General features: G+C 40.6%; 2 protein-coding genes across 3 annotated transcripts; one reads left to right on the top strand and one right to left on the bottom strand.

Moving 5' to 3' along the window:
• Positions 1-997: 997 nt before the first annotated feature.
• Positions 998-16,361, top strand: chrna4b (cholinergic receptor, nicotinic, alpha 4b). 2 transcript variants are annotated; one of them, XM_085442862.1, is made up of 6 exons: positions 998-1,346; positions 3,836-3,987; positions 5,267-5,311; positions 5,399-5,508; positions 7,435-8,866; positions 10,854-16,361. In XM_085442862.1, the coding sequence occupies exons 1-6, from the start codon at positions 1,295-1,297 to the stop codon at positions 10,977-10,979; spliced, it is 1,917 nt and encodes a 638-aa protein (XP_085298988.1). In that variant the 5' UTR covers positions 998-1,294; the 3' UTR covers positions 10,980-16,361. The 2 variants fall into 2 exon arrangements, with proteins under 2 accessions (XP_085298988.1, XP_085298986.1); XM_085442860.1 differs by having other exon boundaries at positions 5,267-5,508.
• Positions 16,362-17,709: 1,348 nt separating this feature from the next.
• On the bottom strand, positions 17,710-22,507 carry zgpat (zinc finger, CCCH-type with G patch domain). Its single transcript, XM_085442863.1, has 7 exons — positions 22,332-22,507; positions 21,298-21,956; positions 21,002-21,135; positions 20,744-20,911; positions 20,221-20,343; positions 18,591-19,002; positions 17,710-18,208 (listed from the first exon to the last, which is right to left on the bottom strand). The coding sequence occupies exons 2-7, from the start codon at positions 21,909-21,911 to the stop codon at positions 18,070-18,072; spliced, it is 1,590 nt and encodes a 529-aa protein (XP_085298989.1). The 5' UTR covers positions 21,912-21,956; positions 22,332-22,507; the 3' UTR covers positions 17,710-18,069.
• Between the last annotated feature and the right edge of the window lie 24 nt (positions 22,508-22,531).

Raw genomic sequence — 22,531 nt, 5'->3', positions numbered from 1 at the left:
CAACTAAAACAGCAAAATATATCTTTGTTTGCACATCTTTTCTTTCACTCTGTCATATAACACTCAGGAAGAACTGTCAGAAAGTCAAAAGTCAGCTTCTCCTTCACCCATCCTCATGTAATGATGACGCTTACATTTTTTTAAGGCTCTCCAATTCTCATTCTCAGGTGACATTTTGACATTGCTGGAGAAAAATGAAAAAGATATTCAGCAACAGGAAATACACCTCAAGCAAATGTGACTGTCTCAATAGATGGCTAGCCTTGGCATTGAGCTCTGCTGACGTATAAAAGCTGAAAGCAGACTGGGGGGGAAGTAAGATGCTATAGAGAAAAAGAAGTCTTCATCTGTGTGTGAGACGTCACATGAAAAATTGACAGTGTGTGAGGGTCAGGGGTGTTTAAAAGAAAAAGGAGTGGGGGAGAAAGGGTGGGCGGGGGGAGTGCTCGTGGGAAACAGTGCAGAGGGGAGGTTGAAGAGTATCCAGAGGTCCTGTGACTCACTGGCACTTTTTAACACAGTGGACTTTGACAGGTAGCTGCACATACACTGTAACACAGCTCACATACAAATAACTGGTCAAGAAAACCACACAGCGCTGCTGCTGTATGTACCAGTAATCAAAAAGTCGACATCCACTACCCCATCCTCCTACCAATCCCACCCCACACTCCTTCTCACACTCTCCCTCACACACACACACACACACACACACAGAGAAAGAGACTGACAAAAAGTTCTGTTTTCAATGAAAAAAGTGAAGAAGAGAAAACTGGAACAGGGAGAAAAAGAAATATGTAAGTAGGAGGGAAAGATAGAATACAAAGAGAGAAATGAGGTGTGTGAGAGAGAGAGGGGGGAGAGAAAGAGAGAGAGGGAGAGATGAGGTGAGGAGGCGGAGAGATGAGAGGCGAGGGAGGGAGTAATGTTGACAGGGAGGGTGGAGAAGAGAAGGATAAGCCAGCCACACTTGGATGAAGGATTCCAGTGGAAGGAGGAGGAGGGACTTTGAAGTGTTGGATGAGAAAAACTACACTATGTGTCTGTGGGTCCTTCATACTGCTATGACTGGACAAAAGAGATTGTGAAAAGATGGAGAGATGGAATCAGGAGGACCGCCTGGGTTGACTCAGACTGACGTGACCTCTGCGTCTGGGTGTTTAACCTGATCTGAACCCCTTGACGACCTGCTGTCACAGGGCAGACTTTCCAGGTTTGATCACTTCTGCTATGACTGAAATCCAGCAGAAGTTGGAGGGAGTTCACTGATAGAGTTGGGTACTGCTGGATCACTATGGATTTCTACAAATGTTTGAGCTTACTTTTCTTCACTCTTCCTCCACAAGGTAAATAATTCCACCGTGCTGTCATTAAAGCTGCATCATCTGTCATTTTATTTTTCAACATAGGGGAAACCGATGCGAAGGATGTTTATGCATTTTTCATTTTTGCTGAAGGCAGAAGTATATATTGAAACAGGAGGGGTTTTTTAGCTACTAATCATCTCAAATTAGATTTTTTTTCCACTCCTCTTTTTTTCTGTTTAAAATATCACGCTGGTCAAGTTTATCAGCATCAACAAAGTTGGCTTACAAAGAAATTTACTGCATGACTCAAAAGAACTGCCTGTATTTGTGCCATTTCAATAGATTTGCCCTAAATAGCAGGGCAATTCAGAGAAACGACTGAAAGGCATCAGATGGCCTTGCTTTTCTATTTAATATAAGCCTCTCTCCTTACCCCAATCATCTATATTCAGTCCACCCCAGTCTCATTACTTATTAGACAGGCAATGATTTTTGCTGAGGGCTAATTTGGCACAATGAACAATACAACCATAAAAACACACGACCTTTGGGACAAAAAAACTTGTTTTCTGTAGTTTGCTGCTGAAGGGTAGAAACTGCCTGTGTTGCTACGCGAGCTTTGTAGCCTGGTAACAAGCTTCATCTGCCTGGTTGTGTAGTATTCACTTGAGTGAAAACTAATTTGCTTCTGATGCAATACTGTCCTATGAGACAGCATTGATCAGATGAGGACAGATTTGGACCCAGTAGCTCTGACACGTCCAAATAACTCATCAGGCTTTGCTGTAGCTTCAGAAAACTGTAAAATACAGCAATATAAGAAAAACGTCACGATAATGAGTGACAGACACTGGCATCATCACAGTCTGCATGAGTCTTATTCATAGTGTAATGGAGAACACACCATGTAGAAGTAAACTCATCTAACAGTTGCCTACTTTTCCCTGCAAAGATTATTGCTCTAATCTGCATTTTTTACCAAAGTCACAACACCCTGTGAGCTCTCCCATATAAACCCATTAGTCCCAAGGCTGATTTAGAATGTACTTGAGCCTCCGGTTTAGTTTAATATTGGTCGCATTCAACAGATAATGCTAGAATTTGATGCGATAAAACAAACGCCACCTTTGACGGCCTCTCTCGTCTGAACGTGTAACAGCATTTCAAGGTTGTTGGGTGTCTGGAAATGTCAAACAGATCCAGGTGAAAACAGGAAGACAAGACATGAAAGAAAAAAGAAACTATATCCATTTAATAAGATATCGATCCCAAGCTTTTAAAAATAGTGGATGCCAGTTTTCAGTCAACTGAAAGACAGCCCATCAACTTTGATTGAGTGGGTAGAAGGACCCAAGAGGAAGGCCAGCAGCATGGCAACAACACCTGTATCGCTATTTTAAGGATACAAGTAAGGGGCGTTTGGAATAATATAGCCTTAGAAAAGTGGAAGTTACTAATGGAAGCCTATAGAAAGGTCCTCTCACGTCCTTTCTATAGGGGCCTGAGCCAAGCAAGTGTGTTTGGCGAATATATTAATGTTGTCCAGAAACCACAAGAATCTAGTTTGGAAGGGTCCTCTTTAGGATTATTTTTTTCATGTGATATTTGACAAAACAAATTAAATCCAAAGAGAAAGAAAGACATTGAACTGTGTGGTACTGCTAGAGATGATAAAATATCAGTGAGGCCAGTTAAATCAATCACTGCCTCTGAAAGATTGCAAACACAATGAATTACCTGCACAGATGCAACAAGGTTTATAATGGAAAAGTGCCCAAGTGAATGTGAAAGGAAAGAACCAAAATGCAAAGGACGTCGTCCTGTCGAAGGCACAAGATCATCCCTTTCTCTTTAATTGTCCCCAGACCTCGCCGGGTCCTTCTCAGTGCCGAGGGATCTGATTGAGTTGCTTCATCAGGACGGCTGTTGAAAGGAAGAAAGGGAGAGGGAGAGAGTGGAGGGTGGGTGGAGGAGGGTGGTGAGGGAAACGTCTAGACAGATCGCTCCATCAGCACGTTTGTTCCTTCCTCTTATTCCTTTTATGCAACCCCCCCACCCCAAACCCTCCATCCTGATTTGTCCCGTCTCTCAGATCCCGTCTCATGTAACCATAGGCCAGCTGTATAATAGAGGTCACCCTACTTTTAGATTACACTCTGTATTCTTTGGTATCGTAGCATCAGCTCAATCCATTACAGATTAATGTATTGTGAATGGAAGCAAATATTTTCAACATTAATAGTATTCGTATAAAGTTCTGCCCTGTATTTCATGAATATGTGAACAAAAATAGAAACAATTCAAAATGGTTATGAGAATATGCACGAGAGCCCTGCACAAAATCAACTGGTACAAATCACCATGGAGTTAAAAAAAAAAAAAAAAACGTAGGAAAGAATATCCTATGCATTGCAGTTGCAGTTCTAAGTAAAGATCAATTGGTCTCGTTTAAATTACATAAACAGGACGGCACATGATTAATCTCAGCTTCTTGTTTTGTTGAATTTTTTTCTCATTTCTGGCCTCAGTGTGTTTCCAACTTGGACCCCGTGCCCACGCTGAAGAGAGGCTGCTCCAGAATCTGTTTGCAAATTACAATAAGCTCTCCCGACCTGTGAGGAACACTACAGATACAGTACTAGTCCACTTTGGACTATCTATCGCTCAGCTAATTGATGTGGTAAGTAATAGCTGACATCTTTGTTAAGTTTCCATCAACATCTACGACTGGACATTAAAGTCTAGCTACCACTGTGCCCTTCAAAAATAACACGATCTGTGTGTTTCTTCTTTGAGGAGAAAAGAAACGACTGCGAGACATTTCGATGTTATGGCTCCATAATGGGACTCTGATCATTAAATAGCTTTTTTTAACTACCTGTAATTAAGTTACCATTTATGTAAATATCTAAATACATATATCACTAAAGTTGTAACGATTTAACAAAAAAGCTATCCTTGTAATTACAAACATCCTGGCTTGTTGAATGGGCATGAGACATGTGTTTCATTAATATGAGTGTTATGTTGGGAGGAGATTCTGTCTTATGTGCTGTATATTGGTAATTACTAGCTGAAAGATACACCACGCAAGAGAGATAAATCAGCGGAAATGAAAGCACACCAACAGAAGACAATGCATTATTTTCCCAAATTAAATTCACTTGTCAAGTATGCTAACACAGACAGTAAATATTCAAATCTGTCTCCTGAGCAGCAATCCAGACACAGCTGCTCTAGACAAAAATAACTTCGTTAACCCCTCTCGTCATGTTGGTATCTTTGCATTCCAGACCTCCTGTGGTTTTAAGTGCAAGATTTTAGTATGCATTTTACACAAATGTCACTGAGATTCTGTTGACTAAGGTAAAAATGATTATATAAACACCCGACTGCCATGCAGAGCCATTTAAAAGTTACCCAGTGCAAGACTGTGCTGCAGGGGATGACTTTTCAGGTTTATGACAAACAATTAGTTGACAGTACTTTCTCCACCTGCCTGCCGGTGAGAGTCAACTTTAGGTGAAGTTGTCTTCTCCTGCACAGTGCATTCACTGCCTGCTGTGTCTTAGAAGTTCCCAGGGAAGAGCTGGAGAAAGCAGCTTGCCTGCAAAGAAGTGAAAGTGTTTTTTGTTCTGGTTGATTTGTTCTAGAAATGATTCATGAATGTGTGTGTGTGTGTGTGTGTGTGTGTGTGTGTGTGTGTGTGTGTGTGTGTGTGTGTGTGTGTGTGTGTACTTGTTTAGACGTCTTTGTGAGGACAGACCACTGCCATACTACTGTACTTGTGGGGACTAACACTCACTTATGGGGACAAAATCCCATCCCCATTAGTTTGGGGGAGGACCATAAAAAAGAGAGAAAGAAAAAACTCAATTCTATCTCAGTGGTAATAAAGTGCTGATGGACGTTGAATTCATTGTAATCAGAGTAATCCTCTTTTCTGTTTTCCATAAAAGGATGAGAAGAACCAGATGATGACTACAAATGTCTGGGTTAAGCAAGTAAGAAAAGATGATAGAGAAAAGGCATGTGAAATACAGTCCAGTATAACGCTGCGATGCATAAATATGATTAATGTTTTGCAACAGGAATGGAACGATTACAAACTCCGCTGGAACCCAGAGGATTATGAAAATGTCACCTCCATACGTATCCCCTCAGAGATTATCTGGAGACCCGACATTGTCCTCTACAACAAGTGAGGAAGGAAACACCTTTTTGTGCTATATGAAATTTAGATTCTTTTCAGGCCCACAGTGTGCTTCCTGTGCGTTTTAAATGTCAACATTTCAATGTAAAAATGATCATATGGCAAGTAATGCTCAGATTCTGGTGGTTTAATTCCAACAGATGGCATGACTTGAGGGAAAACACGAAGAATCTGCTGTTGTGCCAAACATTTTGTCCTGTGCCAATGTCATAAAGTAATTTAGTTGAAATATATGTGAACAAGGTCACTCCTAATGGATGTGGTTACAAACAAAGCTCAGTATGACAGAAAGTAATATATTTGGCTGGGAATAAGAAGGTGAAATGTAACTGGATGTATTTCAACGATAAAATGCATCTAGTATGAGCACCTCAAGTAAACCTGGATTAATATTTTTTCCAAAAGTCGGCTAATAGGAAAGAAAATTTCATGAAAGAATTTGCTAAATATGCAACTTTTAAGTTATTGAACAAAGATTGTTGTTTTCATGGTGAAATGACTGAACCTTTGTCACTTCTCTCTTTTAATTAGTGAGGCAAAACATGGCGATCTCACTTGTGAAGTGCATTTGTGACACAATATCTCAAAGACTTTTGTAAACAGCATTGATTTAAACAGCAAAATGTTACATTGTGAATAGCCTGCATGTCCATTCAGAGAAAATAAACATCAAAAGGGTTTTCTGATTACATAGGTTCAAGCTATTTCCTCTGTAGACTTGAGCTGAATGGTTTGGAATGAGCTCTGCACCTTGAGATGTAGAACTGAGATTGCTGGTTCACACGATGAGGGTGGATGTAATAACTGGTATCAGGTGTGTAAAAGCAGGACTGTTGTGTACACAAAGGAGATTTCAGATCTGAGACAAAACTGTATCTTCAAGTTCTGTTTTCCTCTGGCTCATGAAGACCTTATTCACGTCTCGAAAATTATATCATGTTAGCACTGAATTGTTCCATAAACGTCTCTAAACAGAAAATCATAAGCTGTGTGGAAAGTGGTAGCTGCATGCGGACCCAAATGCAATGTGCAGCATAAAGCAAGCATTAAGTGGAGGATTGATGAAAGGGAAACAGTCCAAAATAAGAACGGGAAAATGGAATAATGAGGAATAATTACTCCAGGATAGGAAACACTAACAAATACTACAAGACTCAGAGAAACATTAGAGAACACACAGAAATATGGAGCCACTCAACAAAGGACAAGGGAAGACTGAGACAATAAATACAAAAGCTAATGAGGCTGGTGGAAAAAGATGGGGAACACAGCTGGAACAAATCAGGGATAATGAGACACAGGAACTGCAAAAAAAGAAAAGAAAATGACAAGGAACACCAAAATAAAACAGGAAGTAACTCAATGGAGACAGACTCAAACACAAGTAGAGCATGAAGAGATAACAAAAAGGCAACAACAGACTGTGAATGAACTGAATAATGAACAAACTGGACACCAACAGAATGTTAAAGACATGACATCTTGCCCATTTAGAGATGTACACACATAAACATAAGTGTCATTGACATAGATGAAGACATTTTCACTTTTTATTTGATGACTCAGAATACTTAATCTTTTAAATACATTTTAAATTAGTCTCGACCCCTGAATTTCACAGGGTTAGAAACTGTAAAAACGGATAACACCACTTCTTTAACTTTCTCCTGTATCTATTGAGCAAAAAATCTTATTTGTTACTTAGTTTTCCAATGAAAAAGACTTAGTTACCTCCATGGCAACTGAACATCTACTCTACCTGTGAGCTGCGACTGACCTTGAACATTTTAAAGTAGTGCTTGAAGAAATCACCCAGAATTAAACTTATAAAATTCCTTTATTAAAGAGGGGCTAAAATGTGATGTGAGTCTGATATATGTGTTTCCACCTTTCTCCCCTGGTCTTCATCTGCAGTGCCGACGGTGACTTTGCAGTTACTCACTTCACAAAGGCGCATCTGTTCTACGATGGCCAGATAAAGTGGATGCCACCAGCCATTTATAAGTCTTCATGCAGCATAGATGTCACGTTTTTCCCTTTTGACCAGCAAAGCTGCAAGATGAAGTTCGGCTCTTGGACCTATGACCGTGCCAAGATCGATCTGATCAGCATGGCCGGTGATGTGGACCAGATGGACTACTGGGAGAGCGGGGAGTGGGTGATTGTCAATGCAGTGGGCAAGTACAATACAAAAAAGTATGAGTGCTGCACAGAGATCTATTCAGACATCACTTACTACTTCATCATTCGGAGGCTTCCATTGTTCTACACTATAAACCTTATTATCCCCTGTCTGCTTATCTCCTGCTTGACTGTGCTGGTGTTCTATTTGCCTTCCCAGTGTGGCGAGAAGATTACCTTGTGCATTTCAGTGCTACTGTCCTTAACAGTGTTCCTCCTGCTGATAACAGAGATAATACCATCTACATCTCTGGTCATACCACTGATTGGTGAATACCTGCTGTTCACTATGGTCTTTGTCACGCTCTCCATCATAATTACCGTCTTTGTGTTGAATGTACACCACCGATCCCCACAAACACATGGCATGCCTCACTGGGTCCGCAGAGTATTCCTGGACTTGGTACCTCAGGTCCTCTTCATGAAGCGTCCGCCAGGCACCGCAAAGCAGCACTGCAAGAAGCTTATTGAGATGATGCACCGTCCAACAACGATATCTGCCACAGGCAACTCTCAGGCCTTCTGGACAGGCCTAGAGACTGGGCTAATACAAATGGCCCAGGCTGAAAATATAATCCCAAGGACACAGTCTGACAGCCCAAGCATCCTCGTCTGCTCACCATCTCCACCCTCTTCCCCTCTTGGGAAGCACAATGAAGAAGATCACCCAGTGAAGGCCGACATTTTCAGCCGATCCACATCTGGTCAGTATTCAGTTCTCTCAGAGAAGCAACCCCTACGCAGACACAACTCAGCGGCCTCGTCTTCTTCCCAATTGTCATTGCCCCCAACTTTGCCACTGGGTCCACTTCGCAACCTGTCGAGGGAAGAACCAAGTAGACTGGCCCCAAATGGTCGCTCCCACAGCGTAGAGCAAATGTGTGACCAACAGAAGTCGCTTCCTCAGAAAGCCAGACATCTGTGTCGCTCCAGCAGTGTCCAGTACTGCTGTCTGCATGATGATGGGGTCTCTGGAATAATGGGGCAGTTGAAAAAAACTCCTCCTACAGATCAGCTAGCAGAAACCCTAACAGCAGAGTCCACAAAAGATGCAAGTACCCAACAGGATGCTGTGATTCCAACTATTTCTCCAGCTATGAAACGGGCTATAGAGGGAGTGCAGTACATCGCTGATCATCTCAGGGCAGAAGATGCAGACTTTTCAGTGAGTAGACAGAAACGATCAAGCCTTGGTAATAATGTTTCTAAATGTTCTGTTTTAAACACAAGTGAAATCCTTTCAGAAATTAAATAAGGGCTTTTAGCACAATTTTTGATTTATCTATTGCCAAATCCCAACAGCAGTCACCTCAAGGTGCTTTATATTTTAGTGTTAAGACCCTACAATAATTTGAAAAAGAAACCCCAAAACAATCAAATGACCCCCTATGAGCAAGCGCTTGGCAACAGTGGGAAGGAGAAACTCCCTTTTAACAGGAAGAAGCCTCCGGCAGAACCGGGCTCAGGGAGCTATCTGCCACGGCTAGTTGGGAATGAGAGGAGACAGACAGGACAAAAACCACACTGTGTAATTTTGAGCTACCATTTAGAGACTGAAGTAAATGGGAGAATAAAATCCAATACCTGATCTGTCACGATTTGTTCAATTTCAAAATTAGTCAGATCCCAGCAGGAGAAACATGGTACCTCAGCGGGCACATTTCTAAAAGGTCAGTTTGTTTGTAAAAAAAACCCCATAACTACCTCGCATCTTTTGCCTGCAGGCATTTAAGGTGTCAGAGGAACGTTAAATAAAAACAGTAGATTCTGACTGGATCCTACAGGGGTGAAATGTACTTCCATGCAAAAAGCCTACATGTATGTTCCCTGTGCTCACTCCCACCAAGCAGTGCGCCTCCCCTTCTTTCTTTTCTCGTGCAAAAGAGGATGAAAGTAATCCTGAACAAACAAGGAACCCTGTTATTTTGCATGTCAGAGATCCAGCTAAGCTGAACTCAGGCACTGAGTGACAACAACTAAATCGTGTTACAGTTCTCAGATAAATGCGTGCTGCTTTGCAGAATAACTGGAAAAATAGTGTGTTTTAAGCAGTGTGGGCTGTCCTTTGTGTGTTGCATAAAAATAAAAAATGGTTATGTTGTTATCTGCTTTTTATCATCTATGTATGCAGAGCTCCACTGCATGCAGCATTGTTCACATACTGTACTTTTTCCTGTCTATGCTGTGTACTAGGAGGAGGCTTTAAAAATGTTATTGACTAGAAAAAGAACAGGGCCAAATCACCCCTGCCAACACGAATATATTTTTAAACTACTGATTCTGCTCACTGTAAATCATACAAAGTATAATAAGACTTTCAATATCATATTTGTTTCTTTTCAAAACATTTGTTGTTGGCATTTACATACATGTTTATATACTGCTCCCATGGCTTTTGCATATGTTGAGGATGCGCATACCCAAAAACTCAGAAGGGATCCAAGAAAGGAAGAGCACATAAACACATAATGACAATCAAGTATCAGACCCATAAATGACAAGTCAATTTACCATTGCTAATTATTAAAAAGCAAGATAAAAGTGACATGACTGAGTCAGTAATAACAGTAATCGGGATTTTCTGATGATAAAAGAACGCTGTCTTATTTAGAAGCTCTTATGGGCAACTCAGTGTGAACAGTCGCACATACAAATGCTTATGCAACCTAATTAAAATTGACCATTAGACAAGTGAATTTTCTTTATTGCTTTCAAACATAACCCTGAAACTGTGCTTGGAACAAGTATTACATGTCAAATAATTAAAAAAAATTCAGCACATAGTGATAAAATGCTAATTATAAAGTTTCTGAGAGGGGAAAAATACGTTTCTGGAGGATATATGTGAGCAAATGTAATAAAAACCTATTGTATTCACTGACATCAGTCACCGTCGACGCCACAATACACTTTCGAGCTCTAACCAGAATAGGCCTGTCTTTAAAATAATGGGACCTCCGCAATTTGACCTTGAATTTTTCATAAGAGACACAAGCAAGGATTGACTGACATTTAAGAGATAGCAGACTCATAATGAAAAAATCAGCCATTCGTGAGAAATCAATCAAGGGTGAAAACTGACAGGTAGAAAAGGAAGGTGGTGTGGAGTGAAATTTGAAATGTCCCCCTGTGCTGTTTCCCCTCTCTGCTAGGTCAAGGAGGACTGGAAGTATGTGGCCATGGTCATTGACAGGATATTCCTCTGGATGTTTGTGCTGGTGTGTATACTGGGATCTGTGGGACTCTTTCTTCCTCCTTGGCTGGCTGGAATGATCTAGAATCTCTGCATCAAGGGAAAGAGAACACGGACAGACAGAAGGACGTGTTCCCCCATTCTCTTAACAAAAAAAAGGTCTTTTTATTTTCTGTTTTTCAAAAGGACTACTTGTCACATTTCTCGCTCTTAGGCCGGGTCATCGGAAGGTTACTCGCTAAAAGACAAGATGAAATATCAATCATCGATTTCAGTGGGCATATAAATTCTTTATGAGGGCAAAAGGCCAACAGCAAAAATATCCTTCCATGTCACTCCGTTCTGACATTGAGCTGTATGGCTCAATCAGATACTCTTGTAAAAAACGGTGAAAAATTGACTCTAACCCATGAAGAACTATGGATGATGCCACAGACAGACAAAGACTGTAGGCACCGGGAGCTGTTCATAAGACTGTGTAAAGTTGAATATATAGCTAACTTTTAACATTCCTTCAGTAATGTCAGTGTTGCAGTATGTGGACTGTGGAACAGATCAATGTACAGTGCTTTCGCCAAATACAAAAAAATACATATGTTCATAAAACGATTGTTTCTTTGAAACCTAATTGCCAGAATTCTTGGCTGGGTGCATTCAGGTGTCCTGCTTTGTGCAAGAGTCACTCCACAGGTAAGCAAACATGCAGCTTTGCAACTTTCTAACTCTAGCACATCTATTCAGCCATTCTCTTTGCTTTTACTGCAGATCGTTGTCATTCTTTCCATCTCTTTTGCTTCTTTTGGTTTATCAAGTAGAGCAGAAACTGATATGGATGATGACAATAAATGTGGCGATGCTGGTAATATTATTATTCTACCTTGGCGTTGAAGATTTTGAGATGAATTTGTTACTCATTAGTTCCAACATTTAATTCCAGCGTCCTCTCCGCTTTCATTATGACCTGACTTCTGTCGCTTCCCATAATGGATCTTTTCAGTATCTACAACAGCTATATAAAAAAAGATAATTAAAATTTATTAATGAGTACACCACTATTCTGTGAAAAACTATTTCATGCACAGAGCAAAGGTTAATTGTACTGCAGTGTTTTAAAATAAGTTGGCAGAGGAGGGTTTCACACTTAACTACATTTAGTTTTATTCATTCGCTGCTTCCACAGGAGGACCTGCTTTTTGGATGTTTTTTTTAAAATACGTTACAGAAATTAATCTCACGTGTTCCTCTGTCCTCAAAGAATAGCTAAAGCAGATACTATATTTAGGAGCACTTATAAAATTTGCAAGAAGTAAAGCAATCATTAAATAATTATGGGCCTTAACAGAACTGTACAGCTGACCGGACAGATTTTTTTTGCATTAAATAATTATTTCATTGTTTATTTTAGTTCAAAAGCACATCACTGTACATTTTGCACACACATTTCTAGTTTAGATGCTTCACTTCAGTTTCAGTTCAAGTCCATGTAGTTCTTTAACACCCTCACACTCTTTGTTGGGTGTATTTTTTGATTTCTTTGCCTTTGTGCCAAATTCACCCTCACCTTTGTCGTGCGTGTGGGTTGTGAGATGTTTTTGAAAGCCTTGTTTGATTTCTTTATGTCACATAAAGAGCTATAGGCACATGTCTACTTATATTAATTTCATGTAAAATAAAATAAAGCTAAATGGAAAGCATCTAGATTAGGTATGTGAATCTATGAAAAGGCTTTTTTAATATTTCTATTTTAGAAATTTGAACTGTTGGCCTAAATAACTTAAAGAAGTGGAAATGAAACAAAAACAAAACAAAACTGATGAAACATGAGGAACAGAACAAACGTGTATCACTGAATTGTGTGTGAAAAGAAAAAGTATTCAATTACTCCACTTTAATCCTGTGTTCGTACATCAGCACTCTGCAGCTCCACGTGAATAAAACTCCACATCCGATTAGCTTTAAAAGCATGTAATGTTACACCTGAATACCCAAAGTAATGACCTCAATTTTGACCTCAACAAACAAACTATTGCATTTCCACTTGCTCAGCAGACGACTAACCACTGATCATTATGTAAATTCACAGACAAGAGAAAACAGCAATTTAGCACAATATGGAAACACTGCACTTTGAACAAGGTGAAATAGCTGCCGTGCTCCCTGTTTATTCGTACGTTTCAGCACAAACTCTGGAGAAAAAAAGGTGGCGATAGCCTGAAATACAAATGAGTGCTCTGGCTTTGTTGCAACATCAAAAATGTAGCATATGACAAACATGAGTTTAAATCTTTTGTCTGCATTCAAAGATTTATATATGAACGGATATTAATTTCCATTTATCCCACCAGTTTTCCAAGGATACACAATACCACAGCATATTGTTATTATAATTCTAAAATGAAATGAGCGTGGTCTTTATGAAACCACAAACTAATTTTCATTAAATGATAAGCCATGCCTTTTCAGCACAGATCTCATGCATAATTTCAGCATTAAATACTTGTAGAAAAGCAAATGGCAAAACTCCATAAAGGTCCTTTGTGTTGGCTTCCTCAAGGAAGCAATGCCAAATGCCATGTAAGTACACAGTGTTATTAATTACAGCTAAATGTCATGCTATTGAATTTACCTTTATGAAAAATTGACCTTCAGTGCTAATTTCAATTAAGTGATTGTCTTCTGAGATACATATGCCCCTGCTCGGATAATTAATGTAGACATTTTGATTTCAAAATGTTGGTTATTTCCTGCAAAGAAGATGAACTTAATGATAGCTGCTTCCTTACTAATACTAACCTATATATAATGGGTATGGCATGGTGTGGGGACTGTCCTTAAAAAGTCTGTGAAAATTGGATAAGCAAAGGAAAAGAGAAGAACTGTGAGGCCTAAAAGCTATCGATGAAAGTCCTAGGTAAAATCCAGCAAAGACTAGACACAGGAACCGAGAGATGCATCTGGACGGTTGACTGTACGCTGAAGCCTCAGCAGAAATGGTCTCAGCGGAAGAGTGGCTGTCAAGAAGCCATTCTTAAGCAAGGGAAACAGGGAGAAAAGGCTGAGCTATGCCACATTGCACAAGAACTGAACTGAAAATCAATGACAGCGCAAGGGAATCTAGTGGGGTAAATCCAAAATAGAATTTTTCTGCTTCAAATTGCTGTCAATATGCAGGATGTTAGGAGAGACGCACAACAGTGAGTATCTACAGACATTTGCATTGTATGGTGGACGCTCTGTCATGGTCAGGGGCTGCATTTCAGCCAGTGGAGTTGGATTTTGTCAAAATTGAATTGGAATTTAGAATGAAGAAAACATGCAAAAATCATGGAAATCATCTGATTGGTTTCATTTTTCAGCATTACAATCATCCCAAACACACTAGTAGTGTATTAAAAGCATGCCTGGACTGAAAAAAATACAGTGGTATAATATCAGCAATAGATTTGGCCTCCCCAGAGATCACACCTTGACATTACTAAAGTAGTGTGGGATCATCTACACAGAGACATCCAAAGAAAAGCCTTGAATGTCCTTCAAGATACCTGGAGGGCATTCAAGGCTCTTTTCCAGAAGACCGCGAAAAGACATTACAAAAAGTTTACCTAAGAATTCAGACTGTGTCGGACAGTAAAGGTGGTCATACCAAATATTGTCCTTCAAGCTTATTAAAATTGTACAAACTCTGTTTTTGCCTTGTATATTGTATTTCCATTTGTGTTTGCATGTTTTAGTATTTTGCTGTGTCCCATTTTTTCTAGCAAATATATGTAAAAATTAATAATGTCAGTCAGCTTTGCTTTTACCAGGAAATATATTTTCTGATCTGAAACCAAAATTGAACTCTCTGAGCAGAACTCCAGAAGTTTTATGTCTGGTAAACAGCAGGCTCCTTCAATCACCTCATTCAGCCCCACAGTGAAATACTATCCCTGTAGTGAACACAAAGGTGCTTCTCAGTGACAGGGACAAAGAGACGGGTCAGGACTGAAGGTGGTGTGAATGCATTAAAATCCAGAACAGTCCTAGAAGAACAGAGTCTCCAGAGTCCAGCAACCTGAAACTGGGATGAAAGTTCACCTTTCAACATGACACTGAAATGAAGTCCAAGTGTGGTTTCAGCACAATGCTGCCACTTGAGTGGCCCAACCAAAGACCAGACTTAACGTCAGTATGCCACCTGCAGATGGCAGCTCAAGGATGGTTCCCATCCAGACTGACAGAGTTTAAATGGATGTTTCAGGAGAATGGGACAGAGTCCCCACATCCCATCCAAAGCTAAAATTGATTTAGCAAGAAGACTCAGTTCTGAGACAATATTCAAAATACCTTCGAGTGAGTCATTGATGTGTTATTAAGTGTAAACTGATGGAAAAACATGTCAATTTCATGCATCATGCAAAATTGTAAAAAGAAAACTTGTTAACTGTTAATTGGTAATAAGTGTGCATACAAGGTAGATAGCAAGGCCTTCAATGTATAGAACAGAGTGCTGCATATGTGAAGAGTCATGTTTTCATGATTACAGTGTATTTGTGTCAGATGAGAATATTTTGTATTTAAACAGTATGCATTAAGTGCTTTGGGAGTCACTCGTGCTTCTCTGGGAGCATTAAAAGCATCCTAGAGAGATTTTCACAAAGTCACTTTCATCTCAAGTAAAACTCACGATTCAAAAACTAGTATATTGAGCCAAAATCTTCACAAGGGAATAGCATCTGCATCCAAGATTCAATGCCAACTGGCCAAAGAACAGCCTGCGCCTGTTAGGGAAGCAGTCAGAACATCACTGGCAAACTCAGCCATTAAAGCATTTCTATAATGACTGTAAACCCGAGCAGGAAGAGCTCTACCTTTAAAGTAACCTGAATGAATACAATGCAGGTTTCATGGTCATGTTTAGACGTAAAACTTACAAAGATAAAGTCAGACAGATTACCATAAACACTGCGGTCAGACTTTGGCTTTTATATCAAAGCAGTTTTGACTGTTTACTTAATACTGGAAGTCCTATTTCATTTCCTCCGTGTTAATGAAATAAATCAGCCTCAAGCTGGAGGTTCAGCTGGAGGTGAGATTACAGGTTGGAGGCCAGCTCTGGGGCTTTAAGATCAGCCAGAGCAGGTGCAGGGGTCTCTAGCCCTTGGCAGGATTTTACTTGCACCTTTTCAAAGCCTATTAGCTCAGGAACACCACTAAGTGTAAAAACTGGAATACTGAGACAGTTAGCATGACTTTAATAATCTATTCTGTGAGTTCAGACACGAAATAGTTTGCTAGATAACTGAATCAGTTCACAGTTTTCAGCAATATTCATCACAAAGAAAGTGAGACATTTGTATTCATGCGTGAGGTTCACTGTAAGAGACTGAACCAGATATCTGATAATAACCTTGTGCTTTTATAACGTTAGGCTGTTTTTTTTATCTGTAAGATGTGTGCCAATAAACCTGTCTGTGCTAGAATGACATCCACCTGCACCATGTCTTTATTTCCTACCCTGTATATGACTGTACATAAGAAAATATTTACAATATTTGTGACAGTGATTGTGAAACCTAATGAATAGGGCATAAAAACACACACTTTTCTCAGGAGTATTAAACAAAAACATTAGAAAGCTCAGCTGATCTACATGTTCAGAGTAACACTCTTTTAAAAAGTTAAAAGCAAGTAAAAATTAACAGAGTAATGTGTTACCTATATAATATGAACACAAGTAACATACAGTAATAGAAGTAATTTCACCTCACATAATTGTGAGGCACCGAGAAGCGCAGTTAAAAACTGCCCCAGCAAATTCTTATGGCACGAGTGTCTGTGGGAGTGTGTGGTGCACTCATACACCCAACCATGCAGACAGCACGACCACAGTAGGACACGCAGTGAATCTGCCTCTAGCTGGGCACTGACTGGACCCTCATAAATGGGGTAAAGCGTGAAGCACAGACCCTCAAGGGATCCTATTAAATCAACACACATAGTGCATTTAGCCCATGATCAGCGAATTCAGCGTCACCCCTGCAGTATTCAACAGTCAAAGTGCTGTCACTCAGCAGACCGAGGTGCAAGCGGGGGCTTCCCTCAGGGTACGGAGAGAAGAAGGTTTAGGAGTTCTGCCTCTGTGGCTTTCCCGCCTTCTCCAGTAGACCCCCGTGCACAGGCTTACACTGTATCTCACTGCAGCTGTTACTGCTTTAGCATGATTGTACAATCTGTCTTCCTTCAGGGACGATATGATTGCTCACCAGTTCCTCTAGTTGTCTGTCATGGTCTCCGACTCACACTAAACCTCACTAGACTCATTTGAGATGTTAAATGCAGGTGTTTATAAATTGAAGTAATAGCGTTATTATGCCTCGCCACATCAGTTTTGAAGTCGCTTATAAAAGGACGAAGGCCTGATCTACGGTTGCCCAGCACCACGACTGCAACCTTTTACTTCACGTAGCCACCACCCAACCCCACAGACAATGTGTGTCAGACTTTATGAGCAGGCAGGCTGCTCTCCAAATTCATTATTTAACAGAAAGGTTACGGTTGCAACTTCAAAGATGGTGTGTACGAGCCGTAAGAGGCGTGGGCGTAACTTCAAAACTCTGCAAAGGTCTTCCAACTCCTGAGGATGTAATTTTAAAAGTATGAAAGTTCAAGTATACGGCACCAACCACTGGAGCGGTGCTCGGCCAGAGCGATCGAAACCTCTGCCAAAGAAGCCTAACAATGGGAGCACATTACAAATTCTGTTACACAGTCCATTCAGTTTAAAGTGGAGCTCAGGTGTGCGCGGTTAAGAACAAAGGAAGGCACACAATAGGTTCTCCAAACAAGCTATATATTTTTCTTTTTTCAGTTCGGGTGAAGAAAAATACAGCTAGGAAAACAAAAGTTCATTAAAAATGAAAAATATTTTTGAACATTATTGAGACCTGTGCAGCTGGAAATCAAAAAAACATCAATGCTGAGCGGATAATGCGCCAGCGCTTAAAAATAAATGAAGAGCAGCGGATTCACTCTGCATCAAGAGACGGCAGTGAGAAACGACTGGAAAAAAACAAGTCTTCAAATACAGTGTAGCAAAAAAAAAACAAAAACCTGACATAAGGGCGGGAGCAAAAGTTCATTTCAGGCTCGCGGTGCTTTCCTTTATCCTCCATGTCTTTGAGAGACAGCTGAGCTCAGAACTCAGTCATCTTCTTGTGTGTGTCGGCCTTCTTGTGCTCTCTCTGGATGGACAGCTCCTGGGCTTTCTGCTGGACCAACAGCCGGCGGGCCGCTGACAGTTTCTCCTCCAACTGCTTCACTATGGATGGGTCCCTTTGCACACATAAAAATAAATAAATAAAAACCCAGACAGATTAGGAATTGAGACGAGATGATGAGTCAAACTGAATTTAGCTGCGTTGGCCACAGAACCATGTGTCTAACCTCGCAACTTCACACCTTATTTACATTTTTGCGCAACTCCCACAGTCCTTCTTTGTAAACTCACATTAATTACCACTTTAACTGTCAGGAACATTATAGCAACTCAAGTTCCACATGCTTCATATCTCACAATAGACTGTTGTATTGTGTAAGCAGAGCGATATATGCAATGGTTTCTAATGTGACAGCAGCTGCTGAGGCTCTGTGGGGAAACAATTGGCTAAGGTTGCAGTACAGCTAATGAAGACTGTGCACTGACCCCAGTACTGACCTGCCTTCCTGTCTGCTGAGTGACTCGCTCAGCTTCTGGATCTCCCTCTCGGTCTGGGACACCCTCTCGGCAGCCTGGAACAGCCTCACGTTCAGACTCCTCTTGGTGCTTTTTCCTCCCCGGTAAGCCTCCACCCCGGTTGCCGCTGATGGCGCAACAGCACCCCCCTCGGGAGGATGAGCGGTCTTGCCTCCAAGCTTGTGGTTGAGAAAGTCAAAAACGGTCTGGCCCCCTCTGGTAGCGACCCGAGGCTTTCTGCGCCGCTTTGGGCGGCCGGTTTGTGCGCCGTCCTTTGCAGCCTTGCTCTGGGTGCGTCTCTGGGTGAACTCAGAACACTGATCCAGAGACTTTCCTTTGGGTAGTACCACCGCCATTACTGGCTCCACTCTGCCCTCCTGGAGCTTTCCCAAGCCTGAAAACATAAAAGACAGTGAGTGAAGAAGAACACAGTGTAATGTGCTTCTTACATCTGCATACATAGACTTTTATTAGGATTCACTGTGCAGTGAAAATGCATTTGTATTCATTCTAAATATGTTAACTAAGACACCAGTTCGCCAGTATCTAACTTAATGTTAGTTTAGTAGTTTGACTGTAATTCTCAATCTCAGACCTACACACAAAAAATGATAGAGTGTGACAGTGAAAACCAGAAGATAGATAGATAGATAGATAGATAGATAGATAGATAGATAGATAGATAGATAGATGTGCTACACACACACACACACTACCATTATAAATATTATAATTAAATTATTTATAATTTTATATAGGTTATTTCTCCTCCTTTCAACAACTGAATATTAGACTGGAAGAACCAAAAGATACTGGGAACATTTTTTGTTTTTTGTCTTTCATTCCTTTAATAATAATTAATCAATGTTATTTAATTAGTTATCTCTATTTTTGGTACTTGCTCTCCCTCTTTTGTATGACAAAAGTAGGAAGAAAATCATGGAAGAGGCTGTTTGTAATATCTAAGCTTTTTCCTAATAAACAACCCACCCCTCCCACACAAACCAAAAAACAAAGTAGGTCTGATTGGAAATCTTCAACTCAAACTTGAAGACCGATCTATGTCTTTTAAATGTGCTATACAAAAACATCTGACTTGACTTGATTTTATTTTGGATAGACATTTGTTTGGGTTGAATATACCACAAACCACTTTAAGTTAATATGAAAACTTGTTTCGTTTACGTGGCAAACATACAATCATGTACAGAGCAAAGTGAAAATAAAACTGGACAAAGCACAAATTTAAGCATAGACATTTGTGTGTCTATTGTTAGATGACACACTTTTGAGCTGTGATGCATTGTATATGATTTTAAAGTGCACCTTACTGCCCTCTCGCGTCTTGTTAAAGAAAATAACTGCTTCACCCAAACACCACTGTCTTACACTAACCACACACCATCACAACCTCTCCTAATCTTGGTGCTACTTTTTCTTGTTTCTAAAAGTGTCTTAAATGTATGTTTTGTCCTATTTTTAAAACTCAAGAATTAAAAATAAAACAAAATGACTGCAAAGAGTTAGGTTAGCTGATTTTTAAACAGCATGCCAGGGGTGGACATTGTGACTTCTGAGCCTCAGCGCTGTGTTGTGCACTGTTTGCACTCACCTTTTCCATATTCGTAGCCCATTTTGAGCATGAGCTTGGATCCAATGCCTCTGGTATGCGCCTCCCAGCCACCAAAATTAGCACTGCTTGATGTTTCAGTGGGTTCCACAGCAAAGTCTATAACTGTTGCACAACAAGTAAAAGACACAGTCAGTTCTTTTTTCAAGTCAAGAAAACCCTTCTTCATATTAATAACTGGCCCAATGTGTAGCTATGACAGATACATTTTTACTAACATCGTTCTCTATGATGTCCTGACATGAAACTTTTTTTAACATAAGCTACTTTCAGCTGTTTGTTTGTCAGGAGTTTTACTGACAAAACCCCAAAGGTGAATCGAGCAGGTGATCGTTCACTTGCCAAGAGAAATCACGACACCATGCAGCCTCTTCATTTTCTTTTTTTTCTTTTTTTAAGTGAGTGCCTCTGAACCCCATTGCCTTTTTTATTGGCAGGCAGACTTAAAGATTATATTTTCTGATGTTGTGGCTGATTTGTTTTTTCTTACAAAATGTAAACACACCTTTTGCATATCCCATAGCATCATCTCCATCACCGATGTCATCCGAGTCGGACTCTGATGACAGCGGGTCATCTTCCCTTAAAGGTGGGATAACGCCGTCGGCCTCGACCACGGCATCTTTCAGCAGCAGCGAGTCGAACTTCACAGTGTAGAAACCGCTGTCAATTTCTAAAGTGAGAGGAAGGCTTTGAGTTATTTCTTTATACCTCTTCATACTTTTTTTGTGTTTACATTACGACCACTCTGTGAACAGAATACCTTTTATTTTGCCTGGGTGCCAGATACCGTCCTCATGACGAGCCAAGCAAGATGAACCTTCTTCCAGATTACTTAGATCAGAGTCTAGGAACTCTCTGAGCTCCGACACATAGACCACCTCACCGTGAGAAAACCTTTGATAGTGAAAAAACACCAAATATAACTCTCTGTGTGTACAGATCTGAGATCCAAGTAGATGATACAATAATCTTGTAAGGGACTGAACTGACAGAAGCCCCGAATTTAAATCACGCTGTCAGTAATTTATGGTCACCTCAGTGAAAGTGATAATTTACCTGCAGTTATCCTGAAAGCGACATTTATCCTCCAAGTAGAACGGGCAGGGTTTCATAGACTTCTGGGTGGGGTAGATGTAGAGCACTCGCACTTGTGCCTCATCTCCATCTGGCGGTTCTGCCCCCACTACCATGGCATTGTGATACTCCAATGTTCCCCATGTTGTCCGATAGGGCGCTCTTACTTTGGTACCACTTAGTGCATCTTCTTCTTCCTTGTCCTCTTCTTCTTCTTCTTCTTCCTCTTCATAATCCACCTCCCCCCCTCCCCCGTCCTTAGTTCTCTCTTTGGAATCTGAGCTATTACCCGAAGACTCCCCAAGTTCAGAGTAGAAAGCAGCAAACTCAGCATCAAGTCCACCGTTTGCATCAGTAGCTGCTTCTGATGCATTCACTTGCAGTCCGCTACTTTCCTCGAGGCTTGCAAGCAGCTGACTTTTTCTGACAGACACCAGGCTGGCCTCAGTGAGCTCTATCAGCTGACGGAGATCTTCTTTCAGTTTGAGCAGGTCTGAGTGCTGGGTGGGGTCCAGGCCGGCAGACAGGGCTGTCTCCACCTGCTGCAACTGGGCACTATAGGCAGCGATGGCTGCCTCAAGGGATTCTTCATCCATGCTGACCCTAGGTACGAGCCAGGGCAGGAACCGGCAGCTTATCCCCTTGCGGAAAAAAAACAAGATGCAAAAGATAAAAGGGGAATCTAGATATAAGAAGAAAGATCATTTCGAAAGTCACACTTTATGGGCCACTTATTTATAGCAAGAGAAGAAATTTCCAGATATTTGAGTGACAACAGGACAAAGAGGAAGCATAGCTTCGTGAATGTTGGTAAATCTGAGGTAGACAACAGAACCACATCTAAAAGATGTGATTTCATTGTAATAAGAGCATCGACTGTGTGTTTTGGTGTGTTACGAGGTACCATAACATTTGTCAAGGATTTAACGTAGCAAAATAATCATGTCTGTAACATCATCACAGACTGTTTTAGCTGTTAGCCGTCTTTAAGCTAACTTTTACAACACTTGTATTACCTTTGTAATTAGGGTAGCTGTCTCATATCCACCACGGCGACGGAAAATGACAGCCCCAACAAAATCTTCTTTATTCAAAATATGTTTAGTTCAAATAACTAAATACAGATACTAGGATTGTGCAGCACCGGCAAACATGCCTATATGTATGAGTCTGACGTCCGATCAGTAGTCAAGCTCGCTTAAATGAATGGACTTCC

Source organism: Copadichromis virginalis, linkage group LG20, assembly GCF_057382275.1.
Source record: "Copadichromis virginalis isolate Kocher_CV1m ecotype Utaka linkage group LG20, C_Virginalis_male_GT1.1, whole genome shotgun sequence".
In the NCBI taxonomy this organism is placed as follows: Eukaryota; Metazoa; Chordata; class Actinopteri; order Cichliformes; family Cichlidae; genus Copadichromis; species Copadichromis virginalis.
The sequence above is the reverse complement of the archived record's forward strand: the minus strand, read 5'-3'. Positions and strand labels throughout refer to the sequence as shown.

Bases quoted from the DNA above. Each gene is read 5' to 3' on its own strand.
- chrna4b (XM_085442860.1), top strand. From the start codon at position 1,295: ATGGATTTCTACAAATGTTTGAGCTTACTTTTCTTCACTCTTCCTCCA. The intron at 3,988-5,266 runs GTAAGTAATAGC...TTTCCATAAAAG, and splicing joins TCGCTCAGCTAATTGATGTG to GATGAGAAGAACCAGATGAT. The intron at 8,867-10,853 runs GTGAGTAGACAG...CCTCTCTGCTAG, and splicing joins CAGAAGATGCAGACTTTTCA to GTCAAGGAGGACTGGAAGTA.
- zgpat (XM_085442863.1), bottom strand. From the start codon at position 21,911: ATGGATGAAGAATCCCTTGAGGCAGCCATCGCTGCCTATAGTGCCCAG. The intron at 21,136-21,297 runs GTAAATTATCAC...TCACTATCAAAG, and splicing joins CGCTTTCAGGATAACTGCAG to GTTTTCTCACGGTGAGGTGG. The intron at 19,003-20,220 runs GTGAGTGCAAAC...TTATGTTTTCAG, and splicing joins GGGCTACGAATATGGAAAAG to GCTTGGGAAAGCTCCAGGAG.